The sequence below is a fragment of the Ambystoma mexicanum genome, chromosome 2p (assembly GCF_040938575.1).
Source record: "Ambystoma mexicanum isolate Mex_15411 chromosome 2p, UKY_AmexF1_1, whole genome shotgun sequence".
Classification (NCBI taxonomy): Eukaryota; Metazoa; Chordata; class Amphibia; order Caudata; family Ambystomatidae; genus Ambystoma; species Ambystoma mexicanum.
In genome coordinates this window covers 116,493,692-116,518,441 of record NC_090923.1, presented here as the reverse complement: position 1 = coordinate 116,518,441, position 24,750 = coordinate 116,493,692, and the positions used below count along the sequence as shown (strand labels likewise).

Below are 24,750 nucleotides of genomic sequence, written 5' to 3'. Positions count from 1 at the left end.
TGAGGCCACATTTGAAATACCCTTCCTTTATGAATGAAAGAGCAGGCTTTTATTCAGGACCAGATTTGCCTGCCAATGCTCCCAGCTCAGCAGCAAGACAATGCCTTCCCATGGTGGAACTTCATAAAAGTCTTTGCTTTAGCTCTTGAAGGCACAGTGCTTAGTACAGTTAAACTCTGATAAACCATAGGTTGTTACTCAGCACCACAAGTGCAACATTACAGAGAATGTCCCGTACCTGTGATTTCTGTTTTCTTAGGTTTCATTAACTGTCCCATCATGGAGAGGATGTCCTGCCCACCCTGCAAAACAAAAGAAAATGTTTACTGCATATATAGCACCGATGCAGCAGACAATACAAAGAAGTGCTTGATCCACTCAGTGCTCCAGATAAGATTTGGAAGTGGGAGTATTTTACTCATTTTTTTAAAGTTGGGATTAAAATGATTTATTAGGGAGTACAAATGCAATACGTATTCCCAATGAGAGTACTTTATGAGTGGGTAAAAATACGTTTTAACTAGAAAATTGATTGTTTTTTGTAATAATGTTTTTGTACCTAGTTATTCATGCACATAAAAAATACAGGTTTATTTCTCCTGATCATACAGTTATAGCAGCAGTTTCTTCCTGTGGTAGTACATGCATTACTAGTCCAAAACTATCCACCCAGCTGTGTAGATAAAAGCAGGGGCACAAGGTCTGTTTCCTATTTTTTGTTGGGAGTATTTGTACTCCCTATTTTTGAGTATTTGCCTATTTTTAGAGAATAAATGTGGCTGATACACCCCTTATCTGCAGGGCTTGATCCACTTCATTGGAATGATATATGATATGATATATGATATATGATTTGGCATTTATAACGCGCCCGTACAAAAGTTTCAGGGCGCGACTAGGCAAGGGAGGGGAACAGTGGGAGGGGAAACGGTGGGAAGACAGAGAACGATCCTACTAGGCCAGGTGTCATTCAGATCGCGCAAGTGCAAGGGTAGGGAGAAAGGGCAAGTGCCTGTGGGAAGGAAGAAGGAAAAAATGCAGTGCAAGGGATAGAAGAATAAATACGATCAATAAAAGCGGCCAAATGGTGGCAAGTGCAGGTTAAGAGCAAAAATAAGTGCTGGTAGGGTTCTGTAGGGATACAGAAAAACAGTCCCCAAGTACGGGGGATTGCAATGGGGCAGGGCAGGTGCCGGGCCTGGACCCAAGATCAGAAAGGGTGGCCAGGTAACCAGTGCAGTTTCAGACAGAAAATCAGCAGTTGAGATAGGCAGAGAAAGCAGAAGCAAAGAGGAAGGTTTTGAGATGGTCCTCAAGTTTCAGGGAGGCTGGAAGGCTGTTCCAGAGGGAGGCCCCTGCTGAAGAGAGAGCTCGTCCACCCACTCGTTGCTTGGAGAAGCGACTGACCCTGAGGGAGTTGGAGGCAGATGAGCGAAGAGCTCGAGAAGGAAGGTACTTGGGAAGAGAGAGTTGAAGGTATTGCGGCCCCAGGCCCCAGAAGGCCTTGTGGACAATGCAGAGGGTTTTGAACTTAATCCTTGCAGCCACTGGGAGCCAGTGCAGAGATTTCAGTCCTGGAGGGATACGATCCCTGGGCTTGAGGCCAAGGAGAAGTCTCTCAGTCCTGTTTTGGATAAGTTGCAGAGGGCGGAGAGTAGAGGCAGGCAGATAAGAGAGAACCAGGGCTCTAGAGACGGTGAGATTCTGGGGAAAGGAGAGGAAAGGAAGAATACCTGAGGAGGTGCAGCTGATAGTGTTATTTCTTAGAGACGTCTGAGATGTGAGGAGAGAAGGAGAGTGTGGAGTCGAGGATGACCCCAAGGTTTTTAGCGCTGCAGGTGGGGGCAGGAAGAGGGCCAAGAGAGGCCGGCCAGAGAGCCGCAGGGAAGGAGGGAGTGGGAATGATTAATAAGGTGAACGTCATGGGTTCAAAAGGAACAAAAAGCAACAGTAACGCCAAAAATGAGTACAATATCTTTTGGCACTGATGCAGCATTCCATCCACATCTTCCAGAAGGCAAGAAATTCAAATTAGCATCCCTTCTATATATAAGCCTTGCGTTTGACAAAGGCAGGGCAAGCTTTGTGAAACAAAGAGTAGACTTTACGAAAAATCACCAAGTAAATCATACTATCCAACTAACAGGGACTAGACAGCACCAGTAAATCATATCACTGCTTGGTATTGACAAAGCCACAGCACAGATTTCATGAAGAATTGTTACTGGATGAAATGCCTTTTTATATTTCAATAAACCTATATGAAGGCGCTCAGGAAATGTCCAGAAATCTACCACAGGCAGGAAACCTCAAACTGGGGAGCGGTGAAGGAAATTTAGTTTGCATTATTGATATTGATATTTCATTTCTATCGCGCTCATACACAAGTGTTTCAGAGTGCGACAAGGCAAGGAAGGGGAACAGGGGAGAACAAAACAGCAATCTTACTAGGCCCAGTGACATTGAGAACGCGCAAGTGCATGGGAGAGGGGGAGGGGAAAAGCACATGGAAGGGGGAGAAGTGGAAAGTGCGAAGCAGAGGAGAAACAGATAAATAACAATAAATAAATAATAAAGGCAACAAACAGTGGTAGTGCAGCCAGCAATTTGCAAGTGCTAGGTTTAAGGCAGCAGACAGGGTAGGTCTGATAAGTGCAGGAAGAAAAAGGGGTGGGGCTGTATGGGTACAGATACAGACCCCAGTGCAAGGGGTGGCCTGGAGGCAGTGCGGGAGGGTGGCAGGGTGAGCAGGTACCTGGGCCCGGAGGACAGAGGGTGGCCAGGTGCACGGTGCCAAGGGAGAACAGATCAGCAGGGGAGAGGGGGAGCAAAGGCAGAAGAAAAGAGGAAAGTCTTGAGGTGCTTCCGGACCCAGAAATGGTTCTCCTCACGTTTTAGAGTGGCAGGGAGGCTGTTCCAGAGGGAGGCCCCAGCCGAAGGCAGATCTACCCCCAGCTCGTTTCTTTGAAATACGACAGACCCTGAGGGAGTTGGTGGTAGACCAGTGAAGAGCTCGGGAGGGGAGGTATTTGCGGAGGGATAGCTGAAGGTATTTTGGACCCAGGCCCCAGAAAGTCTTGTGGACAATGCAGAGGGTTTTGAATTTAATCTTTTTATCCACTGGGAGCCAATGGAGAGATTTCAGAGCTGGGGAGATACGTTCCCAGGGCTTGAGGCCAAGAACAAGTCTCAGTCCTGTTCTAGATTAGTTGCAGAGGGCAAAGAGTAGAGGTCGGTAAATTTAGAAAGAGGCTGTTACCATAGTCCAATCTAGAGAGAAACTGAGCTTGGGATACCAGGAGCTTCTAGGGGAAGGAGAGGAAAGGCAGAGTACCTCCGAGGAGGTGCAGTAGGAAATTTGACTTTTTAGAGACCTCAGATGTGGCCGGAGAAGGAAAGGGTGGAGTCAAAGATGACCGAGTTTCTTAGCCTCGCAGGTGGGGGTAGGGGGAGGGCCAAGGGATGCCGGCCAGAGAGTGAGGGGAAAGGATGGTGAAGGCGTGCCGATGTCTTGCTGGCATTCAGACAAAGATCATTGGCGGAACACCAATCTTTAATGGCACTTAGGCAATCAGAGATGAGAGAGGGAGAGGAGGTGGCAGAGGGCAACCTGAAAATGAGTTGCGTCAGCGTAGCACTGGAAATTTGAGTAGAAAGTGGCAATGTAGTGGGCGAGAGTTGCCAGGTATTGGTTGAAAAGCTAGGGCGAGAGGTTAGACCCCTGGGGAACACCACAGGTAGAGAGGAAGATAGATGAAAGGAAGGACCCAAGTTGGACCTGGGAGGGTCGATCTGAGAGGAAAAAGGTCAGCCACGCCAGAGCCTTATCAGTGATACCAAGGTTTTCACAGAGACGTTTGAGCAGGATGTATGGTTGACCGTGTCGGAGGCAGAGGAGAGATCGAGGAGGATGAGGACAGAGGGAATGTTAGAGTCAAGGTTGGAGAGCAGATCTTCACGGATGTTCAGGAGAGCAGTTTCTGTGCTTCTGGCAGCTCTGAAGCCAGACTGGTGGTCATGGAGTCAGCCAACAGAATTGGAATGAAGGTTAAGCTGAAAGATGGCCAACTTTTCCAGGGGTTTGCCCAGAAAGGGAGTAATGGAAATTGGGCGATAGTTAGCTGGACAAGAAGGATCAGCTGTGGGTTTCTTGAGAGGAGGATTCACAAAGGAGTGCTTCAGAGGGGAGGGGAAGGATCCCGAGGCAAAGGAATGGTTGCAAAAATCAGCAAAGGCCGGAGCGAGGGTGTCAATGTGGTCCTTGATGGTTTTAGAGGAACAGGGATGAACCTGTTTTGACGAGGCTTTCATAGATCGGAAATGTCTAGCGACCTCGTCTGGGGAAAAAAGAGGAAAGTACGAGAAGTATGGTGGGGGGGCTAAAGGAGGGCCAGTAAGCACAGATGGAGAGGAAGGGTGTAGGTGGAGAGGGTGGACAGGATGTCCTGGGTTTGCTAAATGAAGTGAGAGGCAAGGCCATTGCAAAGAGCCTGGGAGGCAACAGGAGGCGTAGAGACTGCAGCAGGGTTGGCCAGCTCCTTGCAGATTTTAAAGAGTTCGGCCGAGTTGTTAGATGCCGCAGACACACGAGCTTGAATGTGGACTCTTCTTGGTGAGGACAGAGTCAGTATTGCCTTTGTAGCAGGCGACAGGGCAGTTTGTCAGAGGATGAACAGGAAGTCCTCCATTTCCTCTCAGCCACCCTACACTTACGTTTAAGTTTAGCTAGGTCAGAGTCATACCAGGAATTGCACTTGGCTTTGGACTTCAAACGGATCATCATGACAGGGGCAAGAGCATCAAGCGTATCAGAAATTGAAGAGTAGAGCGAGAGACAGGGCTGTGTCAGGATGTGAGACAGCCAAAGGTGGAGGGGGGGGGGTAGAGAGAAAGTAGCGGCAAAAGCCTCAACTGACATACGCTTCAGGTGCCGGATGTCCGAGAAGGTAGGTGGCAGTATTGGGGTAGGCTTGGCTTGGGGGGAAGAGAGGGAGAGAGGAGAGGATGGAGTGATCGCTCCAGGAGAGAGGAGTGGTCAGAGGGATGGAGAGGGGTAGGTCAGAGGAGATCAAGACATTGAGTGTGTGCCCTGCAGAGTGAGTCGGGCCAGAGGGGAGGATGGACAGGGAGAGAGGGAGTCGCAGAGGTCACAGAAGAGTACAGAGTACAGAGCAAGGAGAGTCTAAATGCATATTGAGGTCACAGGGGAGGAGGAGTTGAGTGGTAGAGGCCAGGAGGGAGGAGAGGTCTGCCCACTCAGAGAGAAATGAGGCGATTTGACCAGGAGGCCGGTAGATGGTAACCACAGTAAGAGAATGGGTAGGCGAGAGAGAAAGCCTACAGACAAGGCATTCAAAAGAGGAGTAGGTCTGAGTGGGAATGATAGAGGCAGGAATCCATTCAGGAAAGATCAGGGCTACGCCCCCCACCGGACCGGGAGGATCTGGGTGCTGAGAGGATCTTGTAGCCATCAGGGAGGAGAGTGTCAAAGAATGTGACAGAGCTGGCAGGGAACCATGTCTCAGTAAGACCAAGGACATCAAGGTCTAGTTCTTCAAGGAGGTGGCAGATGTCAGAGGAGTGTTTGACAGCAGAGCAAGAGTTGAGAGTGGCAATATGAAGAAGGTTGCCAGCCTGAAAGACCTTCCGGGGAGGGGTACAGATTAGAGGTACACCCTGCGGAGGAGAAAGAGCCCTAGGAGGGGCAGGAGGAGGAGGTGGAGGAGAGAGGGCAAGGTAGCCAAGGGGGGGGGGGGAGGGGACAGCAGGAGATGAGAGGAAATTGATGAGGCGAGGGAAGCACCTATCAAAGAGGAGGAGATTGGCCCGAGGGCCTTGGACCAGGACAGTGCCATTTAGGTTGACATTAATGATGACTTTAGAGGAGTCGAAGGAAGCCATGAGAACTTCCCAGCGAGTGCCACCATTAATGGGAGAGGAGGAGATAGGGCAGAGCACAGACACCATATGAGGAGTCCATAGATCTGGCGAAGGAACGACAAGAGGATGTCGGTGAGGGTCTGTCTGGCAGAAGCATTGGCGTAGGTGTCTGCGATAGGAAGACCAGGGTTAGAGGCCAAGATATCCTTTTTGAACCTCTTCCTACCAGACTTAGTGAGAAGGGAAGGATAGTCAATAGAGAAGCAGTTGGAAAAGATAGGAGAAAGAGAAAGCGCCATTGGGGTGGAAGCGAGGAAAGGATGGAGATACTGGCGAGGTTATTATGGGAGACAAGCATATGAAAATGATGTTAAGAGGGTGTAAAGAAAGTGCAAATATTGAAAATGTCAAAACAAAGAGTAAAATAAAGTCTGCAAGGAACAGAATTTGCTTGGAGCGCATTGGGAGGGTGCTGAACAAGCGAGAATGAGAGGGGTAGACGCAGGGGAAGGTTTGCAGGAGCAGCAACTGAGCTTTCTTGTGGCACAGAGTCAAATAGAGGTAGGTATCTGTGCATCAGGTGCAAAGTATTCAATAGAAATTCGATATTTGGACTTTATTTTCAGATTATAAAAGGTACAGTTTATTCTACCTCAAGCTTTTTTGGACTAAGATATGTCTACTGGTTGGCATATCTAGGCCCATTTAGGTTGATAGCATTTACAGCTTGAACATACAAGCAGCTGGACTTAGGGTGTGTGCGGTACTAGACGCATTCCAAAAGGAGATTAGAGGAACAAAAACTCAATGAGATACTGTAGAGATGGTCCCAGTGTAATGGACTCCCACATCACAGGTAATAGGCAGAGAAATCTGGGGACAGCGAGGAGTATCGAGGAGGCTCTTCTAACGTTACAAGTTTTCATCACAAGATTACATTTTCCCTTACTTGCTTCTATACTTTTAAGCATACTTTGTAGAATTATGTATAGGTCTGTATGGACAGAAGGGTTTGAAGATTTGTATCAGAATGCTTTTAATCAAAATATATTCGTGGAGTTGACTTAAAGGTTCAGGTAAAGGGTACATTAAGATTTAACTCAAAGGCAATGCAACAAGCTCAGAGAACCTTTCACCCCATAATTCAACTCAAAATGTGCCTTTTTCCATTGGCTACTGATAATTTACTTGTAGCCAGTAAGCAATAGTGTTCATACGCAGAATTGAAGGGGCAAGTGATGTTTTTATGCCTGACCAGTAGCTCGCAAATTGGAATGATTACCACTAAAATAGGCTAGGTCACATGGATGTTTTGCAGCTGGCATACGGAATACCCGCCCAGTAGTGCTCGTCAGACAGGCTTGTCCATATATTGTCTTTAACGGACGAGTCTTCCCAAGTTTCTGCCCGCCATGGGATCTGCCTGCAGATTAGTACAAACTCAGTTTGAAGTCTTCCAGCACACAAACTAGCTAATTATTTTGTATTTTATTGTGGATCAGTCATTTGACTTTTCACAAAAGAGAAAACAGAAAATTAAAAGAATACAAAAATTCATACAAAGAAAAAATATTTCTAAAACCAACTAGCTAACCACATTTCAGAAAACCAACTGACCAACATACAAGGTGCAGCCATTTATTACAGTTACTTTATATGGAGGATACACGGTAGGGGGGAGGGGCAAGAGTTCGGTAATGGCATGCTAGCTTTAAGTGGTTTGTCTTTTTAGCAGTTTGGGGGCAATTCTCAAATTCTTGTGGAACTAAACAAGAATCCGGACCTAAAATGCGTGACTAAAGGATGCAAAGTTATAAAGTCAAAATTCCAAAGTGAGCACTGAAAGGGAGAATTCTGGAGGATACAGTAGAAAACCAGAAAGGCTACTTTGAAAACGGAAAAGGCAAGAACTAAACAAGGACAAGGCTTTTCTACCACTCAAATAATTGTGCACTGGTTCAATAATCGGGGGTGGGGGAGAGGTGTGTTAGTTCGACGATGCTCCTTGGCTACTTCAGTATATGATGCAACATTAAACAGAATCAGACCTGTACCATATGGACATATTACTGAATACAAATAAGGTGTGAACATATATGCTTTAAAACCAGAAGACTGACAGTTATTTTAATTTTCACTTCAATGGGCTTATCTTTGCAGGGTTTTAAGCCGTCTTGCAGTGCACAACAGAAAAACAATCAGAACAGCAGTTGCTGGAAATATTAATCAGGCAATCTAATGCTTCTGCTACAGGTAGGTCTATGGGATGACCTCTCAAAACCCTCTCTGCACTACCCATAACCCAACCGCCTCCACCACGTGGAACCTGCGGCATGCCATACCTGCGGTCTTGCGTTGGCTACGTCCAAATCGTGTAGAGTGACATCCTGGATAATTTCTTTCTTCTTGTGCACGTCGCCCTTGGGCAGCGGGACATACTCCTCTGCTTCAAGGTCGAATTCCGTGGCGTAGGTATCGCACCTGCCTTGCCTCTGCAGGAGAGAGGGAGGGGAGATGGGTGAGCGGGGGCAGCCACAGGTGCACAGGGAGTCATGTTGCCAGGCCTCTGAGTGACGGATGACTGATAAAGATGAAGGGTTGGGTTCACAATTATGGCCCTGACAAGTTTTTGTCAACAGCTCCCACTGTGCTCTACCCTCTTGCCTGGCAAGCGACGCTGACTGATTTTAAATTAGCTTTGGCTAAAGGGAACACAGGCTAGTTACTTAAAACTAACAGGTTTAGACCCTCTGGATGATGTGCACCTCATGATGCTTCCCAGCAACTAAATAGCAAAGGAAGATGACCCAGGAAACGGATAATCACATCTAGAGGTCTGACCCACCCTAGCACTCAGCCAGGGAAAAAGTTAACACAAGGTCAACAAACGAAGTTGTGCACTTGCCCGGGGGTCATTCTCGCCTTCTGAGACCTGAATGCTGCCGCCCATCACTCCTTTTGGATATGCAATATGGTTTAAAGCTTTCATGACAGAATGAACAACTGATGACCTGACAACCACAGGGCACCCATCAGTTATTCCTATAAATATTTACAGTCTCTGCATTTAAAATACACTAATTAAGCACTGCAGACATATTGCCACATGACGCAAAGCAGATCGAATCCCACTCAATGTGGACAAGTTTAAAATAGATTATGGCGACTTTATTTAGACCTGAAAAAATTACTAAAACAATTAAAATAATCTTGGAGGTCCGTAGATCCCCATTCTAACGCAACAGCTCTTTTTGAGCAAAGATCAGAGAGAAACTTGCACAAGTGAAAACATCAGGTCCCCATGGACTGGTGCATCTTCTGAACAGAGCGTCCGACACTGCCAGCCACAAATAAAAAGGTAACAAAAAGCCCATCAATTCCCTAGGCCTGCATGGTGTCACTGGCTCGCCACGAAAGCTAGAACCATTGGCAAACTACGTGGAACGTTCTACAAATCACTAAGGTTATAAAAATAAATAAATGAAAAATTACACAGACAAGCCATTGCTGCTATACGTTTTTTCAGTTGCAAATGTGCCTCAATTATTGGAATTTGAAAATCAACAATAGGTAAATCTTTCTGCTAGCACACTGCACAAGATCACGAAGAAGGAATTACACAATACCAAATACAGTATCTAGAGACGCAAACAAGAGAAACGGGTGCTCGGATGCGTGGTACAAACTCAATACATATTAGAGAAGCATTACCGCGATAGAAGTGGACAATATTTTGCTGACATTTTCAGGGTAATTCATAGAATTCGCCGCACAAGTGGTGCACGCGGCTGGCGCACACTGTGCGAGTGCGGCAGTCTGTGCCAGCCGCGTGCACCAAAACCCATTTCAGCGCACAGCGTATTCATGGATTTCAACATCCATAACCAGCCGCGGCACAGAGTGGAGGCGCGACCCTGCAGCAGCGCCAGTTACGCCCTCAATCCCGCCCCATGCACCATGAACAGCGCACAAATCCAGTACATGGCGCAAAGGCCAGTGGACAAGCACACAGCCCCCCAACCACGAAAACGCGTGTAAAACTCCCTACGCACGCCCCAGAATACATGTACCCCGCTCGCGCTAGTCCAATAGCATGTAAAACTCCCCGCGCACGCCCCAGAATGCACGTACCCCACTCGCGCTAGGCCAATAACGTGTAAAACTCCCAGCGCACGCCCCAGAATACACGTACCCCGCTCGTGCTAGGCCAATAGCGTGTAAAACTCCCCACGCATGCCCCACAATACACGTACCCCGCTCGCGCCTGCGAAATCGCGTGTAAAACGTGGGAAAAGTCCCCCCTGTGGAGTGGGCTGCCTGCGGGGCATGCACAGTGTGGATGGGCTGCCTGCGGGGCATGCCCAGGGGTGAAGGGCTGCCTGTGGGGTATGGGGAGGGTGGATGGGCTGCCTGCGGGGTATGGGGAGGGTGGATGGGATGCCTGCGGGGTATGGGGAGGGTGGATGGGATGCCTGCGGGGCATACCCAGGGTGGATGGGCTGCCTGCGGGGCATGCCCAGTGGTGAAGGGCTGCCTGCGGGGTATGGGGAGGGTGGATGAGCTGCCTGCGGGGTATGGGGAGGGTGGATGAGCTGCCTGCAGGGTATGGGGAGGGTGGATGGGCTGCCTGCAGGGTATGGGGAGGGTGGATGGGCTGCCTGCAGGGTATGGGGAGGGTGGATGGGCTGCCTGCAGGGCATGGCCAGGGGTGAAGGGCTGCCTGCGGGGCATGCCCAGGGTGGATGGGCTGCCTGCGGGGCATGCCCAGGGTGGATGGGCTGCCTGCGGGGCATGCCAAGGGTGGATGGGCTGCCTGCGGGGCATGCCAAGGGTGGATGGGCTGCCTGCGCGGATTCTGGGGTTGCACGTGTAGTTTCACACGTGATAGGCCTTGGCCGAGCGGGGTACTTGTATTCTGCGGGTGCGCGGGACGTGTTACAGGCGATAGCGGGGTACGTGTATTGGGGGGTGTGCAGGGAGTTTCACACGCGATAGGCCTTGTGCGAGCAGGGTACGTGTATTCTGGGGGTGCGCGGGACTTGTTACACGTGATAGGCCTTGGCCGAGCGGGGTACTTGTATTCTGCGGGTGCGCGGGACGTGTTACAGGCGATAGCGGGGTACGTGTATTGGGGGGTGTGCAGGGAGTTTCACACGCGATAGGCCTTGTGCGAGCGGGGTTCATGTATTCTGGGGGTGCGCGGGACGTGTTACACGCAATATGCCCTGTGCTCGCAGGGTACGTGTATTTGGGCGGTATGCAGGGAGTTTTAAACGCTACTGGCCTTGTGCGAGTGGGTCGTGTATAGTGAGGGGTGCGAGTGGGGTACATGTATTCCTGGGATGCCCCAACGCGATTTGGCAGTGTGTGTCCTCCCAGGTGAGCCCTCCCCCCCCCCTCCACAGGGCCTGCAGGCAGCCCACAACACAGGGGACTACCCTGCACCCCTGGCCATGCCCCACAGGCAGCCCATCCACCCTGGCCATGCCCCTCAGCCAGCTCACATGTCACCATGCACAAGTGACCCCGGACATGTCCCCCTGCGCCCCCCCACCCAGCAGTGACTGGCACCTGCCAGCAGCCCCCACTCATGACCCCCTGGACTCCCCCCCTCAATCCAGCGGTGACGGACACCTGCCAGCAGGCCCTGACTCATGCCCCCCCAACACGTCATCATGATCCACAATCATGGCCCTCATGCCCACCCAAATCCCACCGCACGCCACCCCTGCCAAAAGAACCAACCAAGTATTACATACACCCCACATTGAAATGGCCATTACATAAAACAACCCAAATGGCATGTATGTACATCAACACATGTCCGTCTCACACTCACACACACACACACACACACACACACACATGGGATCTGCCTGCAGATTAGTACAAACTCAGTTTGAAGTCTTCCAGCACACAAACTAGCTAATTATTTTGTATTTTATTGTGGATCAGTCAATTTGACTTTTCACAAAAGAGAAAACAGAAAATTAAAAGAATACAAAAATTCATACAAAGAAAAAATATTTCTAAAACCAACTAGCTAACCACATTTCAGAAAACCAACTGACCAACATACAAGGTGCAGCCATTTATTACAGTTACTTTATATGGAGGATACACGGTATGGGGGAGGGGCGCACACACACACACACACACACACACACACACACACACACACACACACACATAGGGTGCATGTGAATGAGAACCCACATTGTGACATGCATGAAACCAATGAGAGAATAAAACAAAAATGTATTCAACACAAAATGCCGTGAATCAAATGAAAACACACAATAATTGAGATAAGAAATGAAATGCTTCATGTTCCTAAATGAGAGAAAACATGAATTCACAATCCATAAAAATGCAAATGAAAATGTGTCCAAAGTCTCCGTCCAACAAAGCAAATCCAAAGGGAAAGAAATAAATAAAATCCATTGCTCCACGGTGATAAGAAATAAAAGAATGATGATAAATCCACTGTTTAACTATATACAAATAAATTATAAAATAACAAATCCAGGGTCCATGAGCCCAACGATATAAATGAAACCTACCAAAAAGCCTACCTAATAAATAACTATATACAAAAATGTGGGGCATAGTCCATGCGCCCCAAATGAAATAAAAAAGAAAGGAAACTTAACACTAATGAACTATATACAATGGCAGCCAGCAAGTCCAACGGCTCACTTGTTGATGTCCTTGGCCAGGGCATCATCTAACTCCAGTTCAATTTCCTGGATGCGGGCCTGTTCACTGGCCCTGAGGTCTCGCACAGATAACGCCATGTTCACCTCAAAATCCCTGCGAATTCCCTCGAGGCACTCAGCCCGCCTCAGTGCCCTGTGCATGGAGTTCTCCGCCCTGACCATAGTGAGCCGTGCCTCTTCCGCCCGCTGCCGCTCCGCATCTATGGCCGGCCCAACCGCTGCCACACGGAAGACACTCCCAATCCAGGGTCCTCCTGTCCTCTGGCCGATGCCTGCTCCTCTGATGTTGATGTCCCCGAGCCATCATTGCTCCCACCTTGAGCCTGCTGCTGCCGTGCATGTGCCCTGCCTTGTGGTGCCTGCACGTCGTCCTCCTGCTGGTGTCCAGTTGTTGGGGTGGCCACCCCTGCTGGACCTTCGACTCCCAACTGTGGCAGGGATGTCTCCTCCACCAGCCCGGCCGCTGGCTCAGGGGCAGCTCGACAGGGTTGCCTAGTGACATTTGGGCCAGTAGATAGCACAGAGGACGACTGGCGCATAGGGGGTTCAGTTGAGGTGGGGGTCGGCTGAATACACAACATACAGTGGAATCCAGAGGTGACGACCTGTCCCAGTAGATTGACGCGGTCAATGAGGCATGCAAAATGACTTGCATTCTCCTCACGAGAACTCTGCAAGTCATCCTGCATGCCATGTTGACGCAACGCCATCCCATATAGGACAGGCTCAACCCGTTCACGGATTGCCACGTCCGCAGGTAGAGGAAGGCCAGTTGTCCGCGGATCCCATCCCTGCGAACGGGTTGAAGGCATTTATACTCACTGGACGTAGGCATCCCTGGTGGAGCAGGATGATGCAGTCACAGGATCGGGACAGGATTACACACAGGCACCTGCGCAGTGGCCTGTGCTGCCTCCTGTCCCTGCCCCTGGACTGCACCACTGGAATCCCCATCTCCAGGTCCTGTGCATGGGCCTTCCACGGCCTCCTCCTCAACCAAAGCCTCCACCAACCTGGATGACTGTGCCATCTACCTCCATAGCCCCCTGTGGGAGCTCAGCTGCCCCTTCTGCTGCCGAGGAGTCCACCTCCGACCTCCCCCTCTTGGACCTCTCCTCGGCAGCTGCGGCCCCAGACACGGCACCAGACGCCTCATTCCCCGAAGAGATGGAAACCTTGGAGGGGAGCTGGCCCTTGCGTTTCTGGCTTGCAGTGGGATCCCTGCCGCTTTGCTCCACAGCACCGTCTGCGCCCTCTTCATCAGTTGACGCTGCAGACAGGGAGAGAACACACAGGCATCAGGGCACTGTACAATGGTCTGATACACACATGACAGTTGCACATGAGGGCAGTCTCAAACTTCACACATGGCATCACAATACCCAACACACCTATCATCAGAACTCACACACATGCACAAGTTAACAGGACTGTTGCATCTGGCAGCAACATCCATACAAATACAACAGCACGAGCATCCGAAGGTAAACCTGACGTCACATGCAACACAGGGAGTGTCACATACATGCACACACGCAACCAGACATACATGCATCTGTACATCGGCACCACCTGTCGCAGTGAAATCATCCCCATCCATGTCACATCTGCCAATCAGCCTCCTACACGTTGGTGTCACATGCATCCATGGTGTATTACAGTGGCACACATGACAAATACACACACACACGGGCATGTACATTGTGCACATACATGACGGTGAAACCAGCATCCATGTGCCACACCACAACCATGCCACAGTACATACACAATTCCAAACGTGTGTACCGACACATACACCATTGATGTGCCTCACACATGACTGGACTCGCATGTGGCAGGCACATGTCCCTGTACATACACATCCATACCTGGGCCTTCCAAGACATATGTCCAACCTGCACACACCTCAACATGCCCAGCGTCCAATCAGTACATATGTACACTTACCGCTAGACTCTGGACGGGTCTGCCTCTCAGGAGCTGGAGTGCTGGGCGTATGCGTTCCAGGACCCTCGTCTGCATGTTGGTCAGGCGGACCCGGCCCCACTCTGCCTTCAAGAGGGACCAGGCCTTGGTGAGGGTCCTGGACCTGAAGTCCTCCCAGCGCTTCCGGACGGGTTTCATGTCGCGGGCTGCCACCCCCTCCTCGTTGATGGCAGCCAAGATGTCCTTCCAGATCCCCCATTGTCGGCACATGAACTTCCATACAGGGCACCATAATGCACCAGGACTTGCTCTACCAGGATGCCAACTTCTTTGGCAGTGAAGCTGGCAGCCCTCTGCCTCTCTGCTGTGGGGTTGCCACTAGTGCCAGATGGTGTTGTGTCTGACATGGCAACCCCCGAGGCAGGTGTGGGTGGGCAACTGGGTCCTGGTGCTGGGCTGTGGAGCGATGGAATACCAAAAGGGAGCCTTCTGTTCCAGCAGGGGTGGTCACAGCAACTGGACCCCTGCAGATGGCGGACGTGCAGGCAACAAAAAGCGGGGCAGGTGTTTTGCAGGCAGGGAGCAGATGGCAGGTGGGAGTGTGCCCGGGCCTCTGGGGGGGGCAGTAAAATGGACTTCAGGACAGGAGCGTGGTCTTCCATGTGATGACGAGTGGCCAGCTTGATACGGAGTGATTTGGCACATGAAAAAAGTGCACGTCAGCGTGTAATTCGAGGAAAGGCCATTAGCGTGTAAGCACGTCTGTGACGTTACGCGCATGGGCGTTTCCCTCAACACCGGTGCACAGTGAATCAGCACGTGAAAAAAGAACACAGCGTGCAATTGGAGGTAAGGGCCTTAGCGTGTACGCGCATAAGTGACGTTGCACGTGTGGGCTGGCTCAAAAGGCACACGTATGCCATTTTCTCATACGTGCTTTTTGTGGAGAGCAAGCGGGTGATTCTTGTACTTCTTGTCGGTTCACACGCGATTACTTCACAGCAGTTCCAGTTCGTACTCCCTGTTTCCTCAGACAGCGTTCAATTCTTCGTTTGGCGGGGGTGTTGCCAACACGCACACGCGCGTCTTTTTCACATTCTTTTTCCAGGCAGACTGAGTGGCACACGTATTTTCCAACTGTGGTTGGCCCCGTGTGTTGCGTACCCCTTCAGAGGTCATTGTAGAATGCGTGTATCACGCGTACGCTTATTTGTGTTTCTGGGTGTGTCAGCGTAGTGCGGGTTCATTTTTCCACACACGTGGTCTACCAGGGGTTGCCTGCACGTTTAATATGGTTTTCGGGGTGCCTGTGTGTTGCGTGACCCGTCATCTTCCCCAAGGGGTCACAAACAGCCTTGCTAGAGGACTAGGGTTCCATCTAGTACCCTACCCCTTTCACCCCAATTGCCCAGGACAATTGTTTACTGCAACTCCCATACCCACAACAACATCAGTGCCATGGTTGGCGGGCGACTAAACGGTAAGGGAGGCAAAGGTGGCCGACGTCCAAAAGGTTGGCGCGGTAGGGGACGTGGCCAGGATGTTCAGGGTGGCCCAAGAGGGCAGTGTGTGGAGGACCAATCAGGGACACCTATTGTCATGACTCTGCTTCCAAAAGATCAGGACTTGCCCGACTCCCTTGGAAGCAGACCCATAACCCTGGTTCCGCGTGCCAGCCAGTCCCAATTGGGACCTTTTGGACCCTGTCCTGGCGCCAGTGGCACCAGGCTCATAAAGATGCCCAGTCCCAGCGCTGGAAGCGCCGGGCTCATAATGCTTGGGTGGACTTACCTGCAGCAGACCATGCTGCTTACTTACCTGCCAGTTGAACCCCTGATCCTCTTCTGTTTGGGACTACTTTTCCTGTTGGGTGGGGCAAGAGCCACTCCCTAGGTTCAGAACACTGGAACTCTTCTGGAAAGCAGGAACTCTTTTCTTACCTAGGCGTGGCTGTGGAAGGAGACACCTAAGCACTACAGGAGGCTATTTAAACCACACCCGATGGATGAATCTTGCTTTGCGTTATTCTGCATTCTCTGCAGCAGAACGCTCATTGTGTCTTCTGCTTCTGATCCTGGGCCTAAGGGAACAAAGGCTTACCATCCTGGAATCCAGTCTTCAGCAGCACCTGTAAAGACAAAGAAAGAACAGGTTAGCACTACGGTCTTCAGTGGCAGCGCATCTCTTACCTGGTCCATCGGCTGTCACCAACGCCTCGCGCTGCATTCCGGCATCTGAAAGACAAAGGCTTACCTACTCTTCGCATGCTCCGGAGGTCTTCACACTGCATTCCGGCATCTGAAAGACAAAAGCTTACCAGCTCTTCGCACGCTCCGGAGGCCTTCGGCGCTGCATCCCGCATCTTAAAGACAAAAGAAGGTGCGTTTAAAGACATTGGGCAACTTTATTACTCACTTGCCATTACTCCTTCCCACGCCGAATCCAGTGGGTATTCCAGCACCTTTCAGCTTCTCTAAAGCTCCGAACTTGTACCTGCAAGATAAAAGGGACAGTTAGTGCGCATCGTGAAGCAGGCTACAAGCGCTTACTTACGTGCTTCCAGGCGCTTCTATTCCTCACGCGGGTTCGATCCTCAACTCTCATCAGCCCGCCATCCGCCATCGCCGGAACCCTGCAAAACAAGAGATATCATTACAAAAGACTTAAGACATTTGAAGTGCCCAGAACTTACCGTTCGTGCAGTTAACGACGGACAGCAGTCCTCTGAGGTCAAGAGGCCTGCACCCTTATCCAGTGAAGAAACTGGTTACGGCACCCTGCCCCGAGGCAGATGGAGAGCTCGGCGTTCACTTACCTAAGGTGAGGGCGTTAACCTTTGGGGTTCTACAGGAGAAGAGAAAGGGAAGAGGAGAGAGGCACCCAATAACCCCAGTTCATTAATCCCATATTTTCTATCTGCAGACATCTTACTCTTCGAGTCAGACATACAGTGCACAGAGGTCCAGCCCAAAGAGCCAACCGTGTGTTACACATCACCTTTGAAGATACGGCATTCACCCAGTCAAGACCGGCGCCTCTGCGGGAATCAGGTGAGCGTTACACCTATGGCCCCCTCCCCCCAATGGGTCGGGGAGATGCAGGAGACACCATCCAACCTCAGGCCTTGTTAAATCGCCCCCATATTGTCAACTGGACCGGTACAGGATGACTCCCAGGCTGACTTTCGTGTCACCAAGTCTAAGCCACGCGTGGCGGTGAAAGTTGCCGTCACCAGGCCAGGTGATCTGGGGCAGCAAGGTCATCTGCTGCCCCAAGTAGCCAGGGTGAGGAGGCTGCAGCTTAATCTACCCCAGCTCCGAGTCTCCCAGCCGGGACAGTGTCGGTCCAAGTCCATCACACCGAGGTTGGTCCTGCCAACATCATCCTGCAGCCAATGCCTGCACCGAGACCTTTGGTCATTGTGCCTCTGGAAACTTCCAGTACCCAGTCCACCTGCGCTTTGGCCCCTACCAACCAGAGCGGCGTAAGCCACTCAGGATCCGCACCACCTTACAAGAAGGGTGCTCTTGCACTGCAGGCTGGGACCACAGACAAGGCAACACACTCCGGCACGTCAAGGAAGCCTAGCTTCAATGACGCTGCAAGACTACGCCTGCTCAACATAGGGCCCACTGGCAGACCATCGCCACCCGCATTAGTTCCCTTGGATTTGTGAAACACACAGCTGATGATTGCTATAAGTGGTGGAATGACCTGAAACGCAGAGCAAAGAACAAGCTGGCTTCCAATCATGCCTCTACTCTGGTGGCTGGCGATGGGTCTCCAGCAGAGGACACCCAACTCACTGAACATGAGTCTGTCGCTGGAGCCTTCGTCACAGAGGATCAGATCTGAGGCGTGGGAGACCTACCAGATCTTGAAGCATTGTCCGGTGAGTGTCCATGCATGTGTGTGCAATCCATGTGTATGTTGCTTGGGTGATGTGTTCTGATTGAGTGGCAGGTGAGGCTGTGTAGTCATGACTGGTATGGGTCACCCATGTGGTCCCTCCAAACCATTCCCCGGCCTTGGGTTTGGGTATGAAATTATCCCTTCTGACACAGTTGCCAATTAGCACCAGATTACTGTAGTTGCCCTACAACGGTCATCTTGCATCAACATTGTTCAAAATGTTTTCCTGTTCATTCAGCCTGATTGTTTCAATCCTTCTGTCATAGATTACACCCCACAATCGCCCACATTTAATTCCCTTGTTATGGGAATGATTTAACCATTCAGACTGATTGAGTAATGGTCTGGCCTGCACACAATCATTTTTGGGCCCCATTTGAATGTTGAACATGACTGTTGTCTTCTGTCATATTGAAGTGACCAACCATTGATGTATCCATCTGCCTGCCATCACTGTATAATTGAACACTGGATCTGTTGCAGCGTGTGGCACATGCATGTTTTGTCACACTATTTTGCATGTTGTATCTCATGATGTCCATCTCACATGGATGGGTGACAGTACTTATTTCCTACCATATGGCAGTACTTGTCAGATGTACCATGGCTATGCTACGTGCCATCTGTGCGCTGGCATGTGTCATGTATGTGTATTGGACGTGCCACTCACAGGCTAATGTGTGATGCCAGTGCTATCGAGCATGCAGCACATGTGTTGCTTTTCCATCTTGGGATTCCTCAGTGTCTGCTTCTTGCCTCCCCTTCCAACTCATTGACAGTGCATGCATGCCAGGGTTATAGTCATGTGGGACATGTGTAATTTATGTACTGATTTCTGCCTCATCAGGCCTATGTGTGCGTTATGGTGCTCATGCCTGTTTCCATTTATCTTTCATATTTTTGCAAGTGATGAGGCACTTGATGCTGTTGAGGAGGAGGAGATGGTGCAGACCCAGGAGGAATCACATCCACAACCGGGCACCACTGGAGGACGTGGGGTGGGTGAAAACCCATTTGTCCTACATACCATGCTGTCCATGGGTGTCTCTGGGTCCACCTCCGCAGACCTCTATGAATCAGGTGCTAACTCGGGCAGTGAGACATATGTGCCATTGCAGGTGAGTGTTTCTGGCAGGGATGCTGTTCTGTCCAACCCACCTGCACCGGGGGTAGACCCCGCTATAGGGATTTCAGTGTTGGTAAATCCTCCTTTGGCGGTTCCGGATGCAGGGTCACACTCCACAATATTTGCTCCTGTTCCTGGGACAGCAGATCAAAGGTGGAATGCAGTCCTGCAGCCTCAGGCACTGCCAGCACAGCAAGGTGCAGATCGCCTTGCCCCAAACAGGTGTGGTGCCCGCCAACGCGGTGGCCGTGCGCCACCAGGCAATACTGTGTGGGAGAACTCCATGTACAGTATTGCAGCACAACAGGGAGCATCGTGTGAAATGATGGCTCAGGCAATGGATAGGGTGGCCACTTCATTCTCCCCCTGAAAGTCAGATGGAGCTCCAGCAGCAGGCAACAGACTCCATTTGCCACTCACATAGGGAGGACATGGTGGTGTCCAACAGGCACCGACGGGCTGGACTGGAGAGACTGCGCGAAGCCATATCTGTAGAGTCACAGGCCCACAGGAAAGCCCTGAGGTTAGAACATGGGTTCCTCAGAGATACTCTGGGTGAACTTGAGGCTTCCCCGAATTTTAGGTCAGAACAGCAGCTGGAGCAGATCACACGTTCACTCTCAGCTGAGCTCCAGGCAACCTGTGCGGAGATCCGGGCATCACGCGAGGCCATGCAGGCAGAAATGCGGGCAACCCGTGCTGCATGGGGATCTCTGTACCATCATCCTGCAGAACCAAACCCTCCAGACCTGCATGCTTGCTGCCATGGAGGACCATACCAGGGCTTTGTGTGGGCTGCCTCCCATATCACGGCCACCTCCTGATGTAGCAGCAGAGCGTGAAGAGAGCGACAGCAGTTCTCCCACTGTAGCGTAGCCGTGCAGGCCATGAGCCCATGGAGGTATTTTCTTTTTCCCCAACATCCACGCATGTGGGTGTTGGGCTGCACCCTGTACATCGAACCTCCTGGGTGGCCTCCCCTCCCCCACGGTCCATAGGGCCATTTTTTTTTAATTTCTTTTTATATATATTTTTTTTACAGTGTGTTGCTTTGTGTGGCTCCCGTGGGCATCCACTGTGTTTTCCAGCTGGGCACGTGCAGGCTTGTCCTGTCTTTGGGTTAGATGCTTGGTTTCCTGACGCGCACACCCCTCCTGCTTCCCTTTTCCATGGGCTTGCAAAGGGTGTGACCATGTGACAGTAACTTACACAGTGACATTGGGCTTCCATGAGTTGTGTGGGCAGTCTGTAGTCAAGACTGTGTGTACATCCCTAGTGGGGATTGTTGTTGGATTCTACACTGCATGTTGTATTGGTATGTGCTTGTGCATCCATGTCTTTCTCCTTATATACATGTAGGTTCTTCATGTCTTCAGAAGACCGTCTCCTTAGCAGATGCAGTTCATGTTGTATGCAGTACACTGAGACATTTGCCTGACTGCAACACTCTGCAGTTGGAAGGGGTCGATGTGCTGCCTTAGTCAGGTTGTGAGACTTGCACTACTTCAATTTATTACTGTCATATATTGCCACGGTTTCATCCTGAACTGATGCTTTGTGTTGCTGGTAAGTATTTGTTCATGTGTGCTGTTTCTTATTAATTGCCTAGCGCATATTGTCTGTGGCCTGTTTACATTAGGGACAGTGCACTTTGTGACACTTGTGTCATGTGTTGTACATTCATTTGGCTGCTTTCACATTGCATGCCATGCCATGGTGTGTTGGGTAGCTGAGATAGGGAGGGGTTGGGTGACATGCACTGTTTTGATGTGGTATTTTGCAAGGGGGTAGTCATTCCTGCTGCAGGAATGTGTGTCTTTTTGTGACACATCATTGGGTGTTTTTAAGTAGGTATGGATACACACAATGTAACACTTCCAGGTGAACAATCTCAGGCTGGTATGGTTGTGACAGTTGACTGTCCTTTTTATCATCATTATCAGCTGGTATGTGCCAGGCCTGTGTGCACTCCGCAGGGGTGCAATTTTAGGTAAAGTAATTTGCCACAAGCTGGGTACGGGCTGCCTCACCACGTGCCATTTCACCTCCCATGCGCAGCGGCCGTGCATGGGGTTGGGGCTGTGGGGCCACCACCATGTCCACCGGCACGCCCCGCCGAGTTGCAACATTGTGCAGGACACATGCTGCCACTATGATCCTGCACACTACTGGGGGTGCATATAGCAGCTGCCCACCAGAACAGTCAAGGGAGCGAAAGCGTGACTTGAGCACTCCGAATGTGCTCTCCACTATGCCCCGGATTGCAATATGGGCTGTGTTTTATCTTACCTCGGGTGGTGTGGTGGGGTGGGGTTCCGAATTGGCGTCATCATGTAGGTGCTCATAGGGAAAACACTGTCCCCTGGGGAGGTGATAATGGTTGTCATTAGTGGGGTTTTCCCATTTCTCAGTTTCTGACATGCATGCATGTGCAGAGGCATTTATACTCACCAATTAGCCATGTGTCGCCATGCCGGCCAGCTTCCAGGTCCCGGTTTAGGGGTGACATTCTGAATATGAAACTATCATGGCTAGACCCTGGATAGTTGGCATATACTGAGGTGATGATTCCCTTGGCATCACATACAACCTGCACGTTGATGGAATGCCAGTGGTTACGGTTCCGATAGATCTGCTCAGTGGCCCTGGCTGGACGTAGAGCCACATGGGTGCAATCAATAGCACCTAGGACTTTGGGGAAGGTTGCCACCCCGTAACATTTCTGGACAACAGCCTGCCTTTCTGCAGGTGTTCTGGGCATGTATATGTGCCTGTGGGCCGAGGGGCGTGCAGTCATGATGGCCAACATCTGGTGTAGGCAGCTTGACTGTGTGGCCTGTGACACCCCCCGCTCACTATGGCACTTGTCCGCTGAAATGAACCAGTAGCCAAGAAGTGCAGTACATTGAGCACCTTTTCCAAGGGGCTCAGTGCTTGCGAGCACAGGGTGGGTGATGTGAGGTCATCCACCCACTCCCTCACCAGGTCTAGGATTCTGTGTGGCGGAAACCTTTAGCTCCCATACACCTGGTCATCAGGCATCCCAAAAAGGCTGGTCCTGGGTAAAAAAATGCGGGGCCTGCTAACCTACTCCTCCTGCGGTGTCCCACAACCACTGCTGCGAGGAACGGTATATTCAACGTAGTGTGTCCTTGTTGTTTGCGCGCACTTTTATGCTGCGCGGTGCCGCTAACGCCTGCTTCCTGCTAGCGTACGTGTTTCCGGATTAGCGCATCTTTTTTGGCGCACGCCTTTCCCTTGTTAGATTCCAAAAATGTGTTGTTGGCGCGCGTGTGGGCATTGCAAGCATTTATACCTCCTGTACTTCCCCTGTAACGCCCACATTTTCACGCGTTGTTTTTACCCATTCCGCATGTTACGCCCCCTGTTACGTCCACTTTTGTTGTGTGCGCTGCGCTATGTGCGCTTTCCATGTGTGCGTAGCGCACGCCGTTTAATGACGTGTGTGCCCGCGTGCGCTACCCACAATTTTAGCGCACATCCCACGATTTACACGCGCACTGATTTCCATGAATAGATGTGTGCGGCTTTGGCACGCGTGCACTGCGATTTCCACGCTTGCGCTCCCCTTTTCAGCACACATTTATTCCATAAATCGGCCACTTTATTTATTTTTCTTGCACAATCTACTGAGTAAATAGTATTCCTATGGCACAAACTATTTATTTCATGTATGTTCAGTATGCACTATCACTTTCTACAAGAATCCGAAGTATACATTACTGCTTAACATTTCTGTCTTGCACATGGCCATTTTAGAGCATGCTCTATAATGCACACCATTATGCAGCGCTACAACCTTGGTATTTACACCCTGTAGTGCAACCTTGTCTTCAAGGTTCCAAGTAACAAAACGTAAACCGCACGAGCGTGCAACCGATTAACATATTGGCTAGCACCACCAGTAGGTATAATAAAGATATACCTCAAGGAATGTTTGATGCTCTTATTAACGACAAAGGAATATGAATTGGTATTAATTCTGTATATTGTTTTGCAAGTTCATCTTTTACAATGTAGTTCTTAATACCATGCATCATATTATCTTTTACACAGCGCCCTTCATTTCCCCCATTATTGAGCAAAAAAGCTCAGTGGGCCGACAGTGACCGATCCCTCTGCATTAGAATTAAGAACATTCACGGGTAATGTACATGAATCTAATATTACAAAATACAATTTGTCGCGTATGCACTTGTTCCTCTAACATGGCAAAATAATTAATCTGTACGGCAGGTAACAAGTTAAAATATTAACTATAGCCGCAATTTGACCGAAGTTGGGAGAAGCTCCAAACCATAGCATGTCTCAAAAGTGCCGATTTGAGACAGATGTACATATGAGGCTTGATCCAGGTGACATGCTAACACCGGGCAGTCCTCGATTTTTGTCTTTTCCTACTGCCTGGTTCACAACTTTAAACGCTTCCAGATTTCTCAAGAACAATCACTCCAGGCTATGCAAGCACTCGGGGTTCGCTGCACAGTACCATCACAAAGCTTGCAGAAACGGACACCCTCAAACTAAGTTCTATGCTACTAGCCACATTATGAACATCTCACACAACGTTAAGCAGTCAAATGGAACCGCATCGGTACATTTGGTGAGAGCAACGCCTCAGGTAGTGCCATAGTGAAAATGAGAAAATGCTCCGAGGAAAAGTCGGGAAATAGAATATATCTGAATGAAGAAAATAGCGCATAGTGTTAAGCAAGGTAGTTGGTGACGGAGCAGAGAACATTCTCTAGTGAACTCCCGCTGCTCCAAACAGCTGCACTGTAGAGTATCTACAAGGGTCTAACCATACGACTGGGCGTCATCATGGGGAAACACTGCATACTGAAGGATGGGACAAGGAAGGCAGCATTTTATTATTTAGTTTTGTATTGGGTCTTACCATTTAGTATGCATGCTAATGAAGGTACTGACAATACGGTCATGTAAAGAGTGAATGTCGGAGTGAATGCTTTGAATGTAATAGAAACCCTCTGATAGCAGTCTGTGTTAGGTAAGATTTTGTTGAGTCCAAATGGTGTGGGACTGTGCAAGACTTATCTGATGTTAATAGTGACACAACTCTTAACATAATCCTGTACTACACAAGTCAGTAGAGTGGTTGAGCAGCCAGGCTTATCTTTGAAGGGGCACTGAGCTGTAGAGCAG

At 50.1% G+C, this 24,750-nt stretch overlaps 1 protein-coding gene across 1 annotated transcript in view; it reads right to left on the bottom strand.

Moving 5' to 3' along the window:
* Positions 1 to 24,750, bottom strand: part of RUVBL1 (RuvB like AAA ATPase 1) — a 396,640-nt gene that overhangs the window by 173,351 nt on the left and 198,539 nt on the right. Inside the window, exons 6-7 of the mRNA XM_069643365.1 lie at positions 8,223 to 8,372; positions 239 to 302 (exon numbers count right to left, since the gene is read on the bottom strand). Of these exons, the coding sequence (XP_069499466.1) occupies positions 239 to 302; positions 8,223 to 8,372 (214 nt within the window). The remainder of the gene's footprint in view (positions 1 to 238; positions 303 to 8,222; positions 8,373 to 24,750) is intronic.